Consider the following 13,754-nt stretch of genomic DNA (forward strand, 5'->3'; position numbering starts at 1 on the left):
GCTATGTTTCTACACCTTTCTCTCTTGTTAATAATCACCAATAATTACACCACCTCTTTCGCAAAAGCTGTTGCAAACGACAATATATGGTACGGCCTATCGAACAACCTGTAAAAGCATTGGACGGTTTTATTCACTCTTTAATACAATTAAATTTAAAATCATTGCTGAGATTTTCTCTAGTATCGATGCATTGATTGGGAAAAGCGTTAAATTGTGCAAGATCATTGTAGTTCCCCAAAGTCCATGTAATGGATGTTATTTTATTCTTCCATTGTTATATTAACTGATTTTTTACTTAAAATACTCTCTACGAAAACTTTTAAAATAAAAAATGAAACAATATCAGGAAAATATATGTTGCCGTTATTCTATTGAAATAATCCAGCCCTATAATAATGTACAATAAATTATCAATAATTTCTAAACAAATTAACTAATTAATATTTCATGATCGGATTCCAGCCTCAGACATTTTTGTCAATGCGAGAACCTTAGTAAACATTAGTTTGCTTTAGTTAGCATGGTGGAAAGAAAGTGTAAAGAAGGAAAAAAGACTTAAAAGAAATAAAATAACATCATCTCCACTAAAGCTCTGAATACGTTGGCAAACTAAAATACAGGGCATAAAAGCTTTTGATGATTAATGTGATCTGGATGCAACTGCAAAAACTTCTGATGATTATGAAGATCAAATAAATGACGATAGACTTTTAAAAACAAAACAATGGGTAAATAACTGGCATTAAATTCGTAGAAATCTGCATTTTAAACTATAACAAATACATTTGCATCAGACTGTCTTTCTCTTTCGATTTATAAGACAAATAAATTACAAAAGAAGCTTGATCTGAAGATACCTACCACATCTTCACATAACTTCAATAAAATCAAAGTAATTTGCTTACGAAAATTGTTAATCGAGGCATGGGAAAACATGTTTTAGCTGAGCTATAACTAAACAATTTATAGCTATACTCGCGGACCCTATGCAGACGGAGGGAACCGAAAAATCTCCATAAAATCCCGCTAAAGATTAGAATAAAGCGTTAAATGATCTTTGTAGAAGATATGATTCCACCACTGCAATCTTAAAGGTAAGTTTTGAACCTTTTTATTAGGCAGGAGACTAAAGTTTTACTAAAGTTTTCGAGTGCTTTGAGAAATATTATTTTGTCTGTTGGAAAGCGTGCTTATTGAGATAATACCTCTAAAACTATAGTTTGAAACACAATGAACAGTTTTTGACATCATTTCTGTAAATTAATTTTTTCTTATTGGTCGTTCCTATTTTCTCTAGCAGTCTTTTCTTACTTTATAGAAATATTACCTAAAATATTGAATGCTTGGCAACTATCATTCTCTGAAGGCTTACACATATCTTGTTGCTAATATCTATGCTTGATGCATGTAATGAGGTCGAAGCAATTTGAAGAGTCTAGAGCATAAGTTCTGGTGTAGAAACATTTTAAAATATCTTACATTATTTTCAAAAAGGTATTCCTTAACTGTGATTTGATTATGTGTTTTGCATATTTTTTCCATAAGAATAGTTAAGCATAGGTTTTGGACTTTTTAGGTTAAAACAATTTCCTTTATTTTGGGTGCTAAAATCTAGACCTCAAAGAAAATCTTAAGAAAAAAATTGGAGTTTATTTTTTGTTGTAGGTCAAAGTATTTTTCTTAAATTGTCATTGTAGAATATTGGTTATCATTAGAAAGGGAAGTTGCACACGCTTTTTCTACCTTGTTCTTTGGTGATCACTTTAATTATTTGGAACAACTCATCGGTGTCAAAACTTTTTAATTATGTACTAAAGAACAACATATAACATTTTTTTGTGAATAACAGTTAAAAGATATATGTTACTTTATTTGTGGTAGTTTGATTTGTCTTTTAAACCTAGGTGAGGGCATTAATTGATATATTTTCTCCTCAAAACAAATTAATTGAGGTCAAAGGAAATACAATGATAGCAATATTATTCATGTTTAGAAAATGAACAAATTAAAATGAGAAAGCTGAAAGAATTCTTGGAACAATATAATTATAGCAACATTTCTCATGTTTGAAAAATGAGAGTGAAAATTTGCTTGGGATTAATTTGTTTTGAATTCTTCTACTTTTTATTTAGTTGGTTCTCCTAAATTTCATTTTTATTTGATGAGGGTAGATAAGTTTCAATCTTGTGCACAATTTGTCTTAGATTGCTAGATGTCGTTTGAGGTGATAGTAGGTGAATAAAATTTTCTCTTCTCCCTCAAAATCTAAGCTCAATAATATTAGGTACAAGTCTCCAATTCTTCTTCGGATGCCAAATGCCAGATATCACAAATTATTTCATCAAATAGAACAACTCTGTATAGCCCTCCTCATACCAATAAGTAAAATTTGTGTTGAAAACAAATTCTTTGTTCAAATAATTTCTGATTTTCCTATGTATTATTACAAGTTTGGTTTTTCCTTGTCATTGAAAGGCTTACTGGATGTGTACCAAATTATCTGCAACTTACACCTATTGTCTTATGCCCACCAATGCATCTCTTTTTAGTCTCTGTCATATAAGGCAAGGACTAAAGTTTTCATTTTTCTTTCTTGTATTAGTTGAAGTCTTGGAAACTAGGCAAAACCTAAATATTTTGCTAAAAATATAGTTCATTGATTAATGTTTATTAAAATGAAAATTTCATTCCAAAATTCTTATTTTTTCATTGGCTGCTTTGCTTTTTCTCAGCGATCTTTTCACTTTTTTGTTGAAATAAATTAGGAAAAAAAGGCTCAATTGTTGAGGAAAAATAAGGTTGTAGAGATACAAATGGGGCACTTTGTGAGGTATTAACCATGTCATTCTTGAGAGGTGTGTGCATCTTTCATGTAAGCTCGTTGGTGTTCTTAAATATGCCTTTCATTACCTTTCTATTCATTTTCATCTTTTATATAATTTTATCAACGGCTTCACTCTTCCACTACTATGTACACTTTTTTGACCATCTATTGTGATTCTTATCATTAATGGTTTAAGGCTTATTTAAAAATATTGTTGCAGTCAGTTGCATTTTAGACAACACAAATAATTTGCAAAGATATGCTAGTATGTCTCATAAAATCAATAGAGATGGCCAAATTTATTTTTTCTTGTTTTTAATTTTCGTGCTACCTAATTTCAGTTTTATCTATAGATTGAAAATTAATCCTATGAGTTTATTTATTGGTGCAATGCCCAACAAGATCTAGAAAAAGAAAATATGACTAATCTATTTTCCTTATAATGGTAACCCTTTTCCATAATTTTCTCAATTAGCATCAATTATTAGTTCTTCTCTTGTGTGCTCCCCACTATTTTATGTTGATTCATTTTATTATTATTTTGGCCATTTTTTATGCTCCTACATGCATTTTTCAGGCTCAATTTGGTGGTGGTATTGAGGATTCATTAATTCTTGTAAATAAAAACTACTTTCTACATTGAAAGAATTTTTCATTCCTGATTCTAAGACTTTTCCTACTAAAAATGATAAAACACTCATCCATTGGTGTAGGTAATGTTTGATTGGTTTAAATGGTTTTTGATATGATTTTGGTTTTCTCATATGATTTTGGTTTTAGTGTAATATTTAGATATTGTGAGGCAAGAGCCTACAACACGTTGGTAAATTGTGAGCCTCTCATTGGGGAGGTCTTGGGTTCAAATCTACTCGAGATTAACACATAATAATAATTAATCTAACAATAATAATAAAAATGAATGATAAATAATCTAGGCTTCAACCAATTACCTATAAAATAAAATAAAGATATTGTATCCTAAAAATCTCCTCTTGGCATAGGATTTTTTAAATTTAGAAAAAAAAAATCAAAGAGAACCTTGTAATGAATGTGGTATGAGAACAAATGGTATTGTAGACAAAGATAACAATAATGTGAGGGTGATTCAGTTACAAATTGTTACAATTTTTAATTAAGTCTACTTGAGTTGGTTGCAAATAATGACTAAATAAATTTCATTGCAGTCATTTGATACATTTTTTTTTCTGTATTACCAATTTAAAGAGCTTTTTTTTAAAATCTATGACCATTTCAAAACATTCTTATTTTTTCCCTATGTTATTGCTTTAAAACACTTTATTTTTTCACTGTGACTACTTCAAAATGCTAAGTTATTTTTTTATTCCCTATGCCTGCTTTAAAATGGTAAGTTATTTTTATTCTTTATTATCATTTGACAAAGCCCTTAGTTTTTTAATTTTATAATTGAAAAAAGAACCATTCAGTTTATTAGAGTATGAGGTCACTAAGAAGTTTAGTGTTTAATTTATATTTGATTTTGTTTGCTCTAGCATTATCATGCCTTCTCTTATGTTTTTATATTTTCTTTGTGTTTGTATCTTTTAATTTCAGATTCATTTTGTATATGCTCTGCCTTTGGACAATGAATTTTAAGTGGGGCATGGAGAGGTATTTAATATTTGGCTTTACCGGCATTCAGATGCTTAGGTATTCCATGCTCATTTGATTTTTTAGACCTTTAAAGATGTAAAACTCAAGCTTCTATTGTTATTAGGGCATTAAATGTTGAGTGGCATTCATAAATGCTTGTGATTGGAAGCATCAAAAATATTACTTCCATTGTAAGTTAGATTAGAAATCTCCAAAACTAAATTTTTTGAAGAAATGAAGACAAAAAATCATAGAAAAAATGAATATGATCTAAACTCATTAATGATAAATATAAAAAAGAGGATCCAGTAGAAGAGAATATTATATAAAAGCTCAACGCACCTAAATTTTGACAAATATTTCACATATTTTTTCTATTTATACAACTTTCATGTGCTTATAGTCATGCAAAATTAAAGAAATTGTAGCCTAGGATAATAACATGGCATTTTAGTGAGACACGTTTCTTCAAATCTAACAAAAATATTGTAGACATTTGGAGCCACTATCTGCATATAACTTTATTTGCAACAGTGCTCAGAACTTTTTCTCACAATGTGAAAATGGATAGAATAGCTCTAAAACATTTTTTCCCATAATTTTAGAAAGTTAAAATTAAATAAAATTATCAAACAACCAATTTTTGCTCTCTTTTTTTTCATAAAAAAAATCATTGCATATCTAGTTTTACATTCTTATTTGTATTGAATTGTGAAGTGAATTTTACTTTGATTAACAAGACTAATGGGTTATGTCATACTAATGTTTAACTTATATGTAATTTAAATCATATATGCATTTTATGATTTTGATTTGTTTTCTTATATCTATATGTCATTGAAAAACTAATATTTGTTAATATAAATATTTAAGATATACTAATTTTTAACTTATAGGTAAGTTATGCATATATGCATTTTAGGATTCTGTTTTGTTTTCTTATATCTATATTTCATTAATCAGATCTATCAAAGCCTCACTAATGAAGGTCAATTTTTAAATTTAGGATAATATGTCTAAAGGCTCATTTTTTCATATCTAGATGTATAACTATTTAAATAAAAATTTACATATTATCTTTCAATGATTCTTACTTTTGTTTCCTTACACAAGGAATGCCCAAAAAATTTCTATTTCAATGCTTCTTATTTTTTTCTTGCACATATTTTTTCCTACACTTATCCTCTTCCCTTGCACAAGGCAAGGACTCGAGCTCTGTAGAGCCCTTGTTGCTATTATAGAATGCTTTGTGCAATCGAATTTAAAAACAATAAACACAAAATTTCAAAGAACAAACAAAAATAAAATAAAATTCTTGTTGGCCATTATTAGTCATGAATAATAAATGATAAATGCTTTTATCTTTTTATTAATGTGGATGCACTTCTATTCAATTTATGTAATAATTTGATAGAACTAGTTAGATAAAATGTGACAGATTATCAAGTTTTAAGGGAAAAATAAATAGAAGATTAGGATAAGAATGGACACTTTGAGCTATCCTAATATTTTGTTGAGTCAACTTAACAAATAAATAGAAAATTATAAATTTTAATATAAATAAACTAATAGAAATTCTCAACTCAATTATTGAACAAATGAGAAATTAATAGTTTAAAAAAATATGAAATGTTTCTGAAAAAAACATAAAGCCAAGGCGACCGGAACAGCTGGGAGACTCTGATGGAGAGGAGAGTAAAAAATATTGAGAACTACAATCACAACCTGGCAAGTCAAATGATCTCCCTCCTCGCTTTGATCAACGACAACATCCTCTCTCTCTTGGAAAATCTCAAAGACAGGAACCAGATGGAGGAAGATGATAAACAGAATAGAGACAAAGATAGGCTGGATGTGGATAAAGCCAAGGACAACACTATGGAGCAGGATTTGACGAACGCCCAGGATCATAAGGCAGAAGAGCAACAAGAGTGCGTCGAAGCTGCCCAGACCATGCTCGAGATGGAGAAGTAGTCTGCTAGGTTGGGTCTCTGTCCTTTGGTTTTTGTTTCTCCTGGCTTTGGCTTTTTGTCTGGTCTCTGTTTTTCTGGTTGGTTCTCTGGCCTTTTTAGTGGGCAGTTGTTTCGGGCTGGGCCTTTGGGCTTATTTTCAGCCGTAAGGCTTATGTTTTGGCTTGGCATTTTTTCGCTTATTTTCAGCCTTTCTTGTTGTTAAACTTATGGGTTTCAGGACCCCTTAAAACCTGTTTACCTTATCAAAAACATATGAGTGAAGATGAAGTTAATTAATGAGATGGAAAAAAAGTATTTAAAAATGGATAATTAGCTCTAAATTATTTGAACACTAGTATATCATTTCATTGACTAAATGAATAGAAAAATGGATATATAATCAATAGCTCATGATGATTCCATTAATAATTCAATAAATGACATGGACAATTACAATGATAATGATAAAATAAATGAAATGGATAGTAACAATGATAAATGATTAGAAAGAAACAATTTTTTGATCACAATGGAGAGTTCTCTCACACTATTCTAAATATTGACTTATACCTAAAATAAATAAATAATAAATTCCCACTAAGATTTTTGCATGTGAAACTTACAAAATGAAACAAACTTACCAACAATGTGACTAAGTTCAAATGTTAAGGCATAAGGAACACTACCCCAAATAAATAATGCCAACATAAAAAATGTAAAGATATCAACACGTTGTAAATGTTTCTAAATATTGACTTATACCTAAAATAAATAGATAAATAATAAATTCTCTCTAAGATTTTTGCATGTGAAACTTACAAAATGAAACAAACTTACAACCAATGTGACTAAGTTCAAATGTTAAGCCATAATGAAAACTACCCCAAATAAATAATGCCAACTTAAAAAATGGAAAGATATCAACACCTTGTAAATGTTAACTTCTATACAAAATTGGGGTTAAAAAAGGAAATACCACTTATGAATCTAAAACTTGCTTTTGATTAGGGAAAAATAAGTTTTAAGGAACACTAGAATAATTTACCATCTAAATATTGTTAGATAATGCTATAGTATTACATAAGTTAAAATAAGTTACTATCCATTAAGCTACCATTCATTATAAAATATTAAGTCCTTCTTAGCTATGCAATAATCAACAATATTTCAACTTATATAAATTTGTCTTGGTCATCATTGAAAACATCAATTTAGAATTATTATTAAACTCCATTTGGTATGAGATAATGCCTGAGATTTTTGCCTATGAATGATAGTGTGACATAGATTAATCTAATTTGAGGCCATTAAAATGTGTTGAAGATGGTGTTAAGTAGTGTAGTCAAGGTGTCAAATATGTTCTATTGGATTTATCAGTGTGCATTATTATAATTTGTTGATGATGTGGAATAGATACAAGTTTTGTGTATTGATACTTTAAGGACTATAAGTTTTGTGTATTGATACTTTAAGGACTATATAATTATGTTGTATTTTGAAGTGCTCTAATCTAGTCTAATTTATTGATTTGAAGTTCATAAATATTCAACTTAAGCTTGTTCATATAAATTGCTTTGTGATAGTATGATGAAGAGATGTTTCAACAAGTGGGTATCATAGAAAGCTATTAAAAATAATAGAGTAGTAATCACCTAATAAACACAAAATCATATTTGTAAAATGAATATGGAACAATATATAAATTGACTTCAATTAAATGATTTATTATTAAAACAAAATAGGCTTTTACACCCTTTCATTTCCTATAATTTTTTTTTATAACTTACCTATGATAATACTCCTTATGTGAAAAGAATGGAAATATATCTGTAGTTGCAATATGGTGGTGCTAGAAGTATTGTGGGTCAGAGGTAATATCCAAAGATAATTTTTGGTAAATATGTGTATCATAAGAAAGAGGCATTGAATTAGTGTCATATCCTTATCTCTAGATAAATGTATGGTTTGTATGTCTATATTTTAGTGGTAGTGTTACATAGTTGCAAATAATAGTTTTGCGACTATTAAAAATAGAAGTTTTTAATTCTTTTGAAAAATGTTTCCACTCTCTAAATCAAGTTTGAAGGTTTTTTTGATGATTACAAGGATATATTTATGCCATCATCTCCGTTGCAATGTTATTTTGTAATCTAAATTTTGTATTATTAAGTGTTATAGTTATAATCAATTTTGGATTGGTCCACAAACGAGTTGTAATGGCCCGTGACATAAACTATTGGAAATATACATTGCTTATGATATGGTGTATCAATGTCACCACAATATATGGTGGTTTATGTTTATTTGGAAGGTAAAGTTGTTCTTTGGAAAGTGCGACTACATATTTTAGATGGTTTAATTTTTTTTTACAATAATTCTACATCTATCATTGGGCTATGAGTAATGTGCTCATAGTACGCCTATCTTTTTTGGAGTTAATCACACTTCTTGATTTATTTTTTGTTTATATATTTAATATTTATCTCTTAGCTACATGTGTTTGTGCTATATGTTGTACCCTCTTATCTAGTTGAGTCCATTATTTGTTTTGATATGGATACTTATAGCATGGGATCTTATATCATTTTGTTATCTGCATGTTGGCCAACATATATTCTAAAATTTAATATCCTTTTTTAATGCTTAACCATTTTTCATCTCAAAAGATTTATCTTGTATATAAGTACAATATATTCTTTGGAAATTTTTATCAAGTGAGTATATGTAATGATCACTAAGCAAGTGAATATTTACATGTAGAGTGTTTTAAGACATTAAATCAAAGAAGTAAGGGAAGACTATGATATAGAGTTACTAAAATCAACTATATTTTTGGTAGAGGTTTTTTTAATCTATTCTAGATTTTTTTTGTACCATTTATATATTTTAAGTAGATGTTTTTTTAATCTATTCTAGATATTTCTTTGTACCGTTTATATTAAGCCTTCTTGGCATTTATTACATTACTGATTATTAGTTATCATCAAGTTATCATCTAAATGCAATTTCATTACATCAGCATTATTAATAGTAATATCTACAAGGATCACATTTGATCATCCCTTAAATTATAAGACATTATAAAAAAAGATAACCTTCTAAAGGCTTCATACAAGCTTTAGAAATCTATCCCCTTTTCCATATATCTCATGTTATCCTTCCTAGCCAATTGTCATTGCTGAAAATAGAATCCCTACCCTAATTATATATAATATCGACAACCACAAGTTAGCCTATTTCATTAATAAACTTGAGGATAAAGAAAACATATTAAGAACATCTAGGTCAGGATCCAAATTATAAGAATTTCACTCATATGAATATATTATGCATTATAAACATGGAAGTCAGCTAATGAAATATGCCACAACATAGAAAAATGTGTTGTGAAGGATCAAGCATTATAAATCCCCATTCAAAACTAAATCTTGCTAATGTGACTCTTAGAATAAAAAATCCAAAAATAGGACCATACTAGTAGTACAATATCTTCATATGGAAACATAAAGGGTAAAAGCACAAACCTGTGTCACCCTTTGTAAAGAAAAAGGCTAACAAAAGTTCATCTTCAATGACATAAAATTGGTATTATTATTTTGAATTTAAAAATGAAGTAAACTAATGAAATGTGTAGAAATGGATGAATTTTATGATTATATTTTTTGAATATTATTTGCAATAAGAATTGATATATTTTCCTAATTTTTATTAATAATTTTTTTAGCTACTAAAAACACTAAAAACTAGGGGTCTAGTTCCCACAAAAAAAACTATATTGAAATAAAATTATTTCCCTTTGATCTTAGACTATGTTATAGATAACATATATAGCTATTAGGAGTTATTATAAACATAACATTAAGAGTTATTAAAAATAATCATATAAAATAGTAAGAGTTATTGAAATGCCACTTTTCTAAAATAATTTTATTTATTTAGTAATTAGATACAAACTAGTATAAAACATGCATTTAATAGACATTTCCAATTAGAAAAGTGTGAGACCATATATAACTTAGCTAGAATGAATTTATTTAGATCATATGTTTTAAAAAAAAAAAAATTTAGATAGAAATACTCAAATTCAGTCATTTTGATAAGTCAGCCTGAAAAGTGACATGACTTTGTACTTTTACCCAAAATCATGATGAAAACCTAGACATAGGAAGTCCACAACACCTAGATCACTCCATAAATATTTCATAAGAAAATGAGGGGACTCAATTAATAAAAACTAAAACAATTAGAAATTGTCCGAATAAATAGTGAAATAGATAACTAAAAATGAAATATTTCTAGGTGATGCAATATTGCCGCTCACTAAAGGATGCTCTTGCATCAAGAAATTTAAATGAAAAACCTATGACATGTGAAACTATATTTACATAACTAAAAATATAAAGCACAAATGGACTATACATATTTTAAGTAGTAGCAAAAAATGATCATAGATTATAGAATTAGTAGATATTATAGAGGTATAAGAAATGTGATGATTAAATTCTATAATAGGTTTTATTTATTTCTATTTTTTAAATTTAAATAGCTTGAATTATATATCTAGAATAAAATATAAACAACTAGAATTAGTAACCGTTCTAATGAAGTTAATGTTTGAAATGTGGATAGCCATGAGAAATAGTGGTATAAAGGTTTCAAAGGTAGGGGAAAGGAAGATGTTGATGGGAATTTATTTGTTCCATTGATATTCCTCACATATTACTTCTACTAACAAGGTTCTCTTCTTTCTAGTGCCCTCTTGGGGATGATTTATGGGGATTTGGCTATTTATTTTCTATTTTTCTCTCTTCCTCTATCTCTAGGATTTGGTGATAGGAAGCCATTGACACAAATTAAATATAGCACAAGAGCTTATTAAGTTTGTTAAATCACTATTATTATATCACGACACTCTCATGAAGAAAAAGAAAAAGTAAAATAGATTATACAATAAAATTAATTTCATAATACTCATTTATTCAATCGAATTGTACAAAAATCTAAAAAATAATTATTTTCTTTATCCCTTTTATCAAATAGTAATAGTTGATCAATGTTCTTATACTATACACCTACCTCAATCAAGTCAAAAAAATTTCTTCCAATATTGCATTTATTGAAATTGGTTAATTCAAACATATTGTTTTGTTTTGATGGCTTTATCAGGATTCAATCATGTCATTTTTTAGCAAACTCATACAGCCACAATTCATGGGGAGTGATTCACATGAATTCATCTCTTATTAGAATAAATGGAACACTTATCCCAATAATACTCCAGCTTGAGCACACTTAGTTATAGAGTTTCCTCCATGATTAAACTCACTTTGCTTGGAAGTCCATATGCAAAACCTTCACCAAGTGTTGTCTAATGAACCATTAATTAAAAAGCCCCTTATGAATTGATAAATAAGACATGTTTTCCGCAACAACAATATATTATTTCGTTTTAACTTATACAATAACTAAATTTAGTGGAACTGGTACAACGACGGATAACCAACTGCAACCAATAAATACGGTGTTAATATAACATTCATTGAAAGATTTATTTGATCTCACTAATGAGAATGGCGACTTATCCCAACTTAAGCTGTAGAGCGTGGGGTGTAATTCCCACTTTATACATAGGCACAAGACCTTAAACGTAAAACATATATTGGTTCCCGATCAAGGTGAGAAGTTGACTTGGTATACAGGACTAGAATTAGTTTCAAACAGACCGAAATGGCGTTCCTCCTCAGAACCCTGCTTTTGATTCTCATTGAAGAGCGCAAAAACATATGTCTCAATCGTCGTTCCAGGCCTTTTTGGTGTCCCAGCGGTGGACAGAGCATGCCTTATCAGATTGTTGTTGTATGTCCGCGCATTTTCCACTGTTGCCACATCACTTCCTGCAGATGGCCACCCACTTTCCGTTATCACAATTGGAATATTCGAGTATCCCATCTTTTCCATGGCAGCTATGAAAGAGTCCACCATAGCGTCGAAGAGGTTGCTATACATTCGGCCGCCGTCGTTCACGATGGGATTTATCAATCTGAACAGCGCATAGTCTAGAGGTATTGAATTTCTGTTGCCAATGTAGCTGAAGTAAGGATAAACTTGGGCCATGAAAGGGGAGCCGTTATCTGACAGAAACTTCAGTATGCCACTCATATCAGGGCGGCCAAAAGTTCCCTGAGAAGGAGGATATGAGTTTGACAGCACGGACGCCGCATGTGGTGTGGAGACCTTGATGTTTTTCTGCAGATTAGCACTACGCACTGCGTTCTGGATGTTGTTCATCGCGGGCAGGAGATACTGTACCAGGTTCGGATTTCTGTAGACCTCGTTTCCGACGGCAATGTATTTGATGTTGACGGAAGGATAAAATGGGCGAATGTTGTCGTTGATCCATCCGTTTGCTGCAGCCTGATCGCCTGCAATTTTCTTAAGCTCGTCGTTGCCAACACCCACAATCACTTCCAGTCCCGAACCTTTCAGTGCCTGCAATGCATCCCGATTCGCTTCGTATATTCTCATCTTTCCTATCTTTTTCGCCTTCACCAGATTCACCGTGTCACTTTTCGAAGGCAGACTGTTTGACCGCATTCCGTAGCACACTCCTATCTTCTCGCCATCTGCTCAGTACAAAAAAGGAAAGGATTTAGTACAAGTGGGAATATCGTTCAGTTATAGAGAAGAAATATAAGGTGAATCCAATCGTCTGCTGTACATAAAAATACTTTTGCAGGATATTATAAGATCATCTGAAAAGTAAAATGGCAATTAAAATATTCTGACCTGCGTGGGTAATGGTAAATGAAATGATAAATAGAAGAGCCAAAGCATAGCACTTGCTATTCCCTCGGAGGGATGTCATTCTTATTTGCAATACTTGCGAATTCTCCACGCTCTGTTATATGTAATGTTTATACACGACGATCTGGATTTATAGAGAGCAAAATTTAATTTCCACCCAATATGTGAAGTCAATAGCCTTCGCGGAAAGAGCAATTGATATTCCTCAGGTCTTTCAAGTCAATAGTCTTCACGGCAAGTCTTTCAAGTCATGAGTCTTCGCCGTTAGATGACCGCCAATTGTGTGAAATTATGGTAAGCATTGACTAGTCGAAAGGATTGACAAATTCTTTTATCAAATTTCAAAATGGGCAAAACTTTTCGAACGCGTGGATTCAGAATTCTACAATACGCAAACAAGGTCAGCAAAGATTGGACGACTGGGGTGCTGCTCGTAATGAAGATGACCATTTCTCGTTCCTCCTTGTCCACGTGTCAATAGTATCTCAGCTCTAGTCTTCGAAACCTGGACGACCTTATCCTTGCTTTCATGCTTATCCTCCTCGTGCTGTAGACTCCGA

At 30.3% G+C, this 13,754-nt stretch overlaps 1 protein-coding gene across 1 annotated transcript; it reads right to left on the reverse strand.

Annotated features, from left to right (window-relative positions):
* Positions 1 to 11,809: 11,809 nt before the first annotated feature.
* LOC149570208 (glucan endo-1,3-beta-glucosidase-like) lies at positions 11,810 to 13,299 on the reverse strand. Its single transcript, XM_089822842.1, has 2 exons — positions 13,177 to 13,299; positions 11,810 to 13,013 (listed from the first exon to the last, which is right to left on the reverse strand). The coding sequence occupies exons 1-2, from the start codon at positions 13,253 to 13,255 to the stop codon at positions 12,061 to 12,063; spliced, it is 1,032 nt and encodes a 343-aa protein (XP_089678968.1). The 5' UTR covers positions 13,256 to 13,299; the 3' UTR covers positions 11,810 to 12,060.
* Between the last annotated feature and the right edge of the window lie 455 nt (positions 13,300 to 13,754).

The sequence above is a fragment of the Cupressus sempervirens genome, chromosome 3 (assembly GCF_028749045.1).
Source record: "Cupressus sempervirens isolate cs-2001-9-10 chromosome 3, ASM2874904v1, whole genome shotgun sequence".
Taxonomy (NCBI): Eukaryota; Viridiplantae; Streptophyta; class Pinopsida; order Cupressales; family Cupressaceae; genus Cupressus; species Cupressus sempervirens.

Bases quoted from the DNA above. Each gene is read 5' to 3' on its own strand.
- LOC149570208 (XM_089822842.1), bottom strand. From the start codon at position 13,255: ATGACATCCCTCCGAGGGAATAGCAAGTGCTATGCTTTGGCTCTTCTA. The intron at 13,014-13,176 runs GTCAGAATATTT...TGTACTGAGCAG, and splicing joins ATTTACCATTACCCACGCAG to ATGGCGAGAAGATAGGAGTG.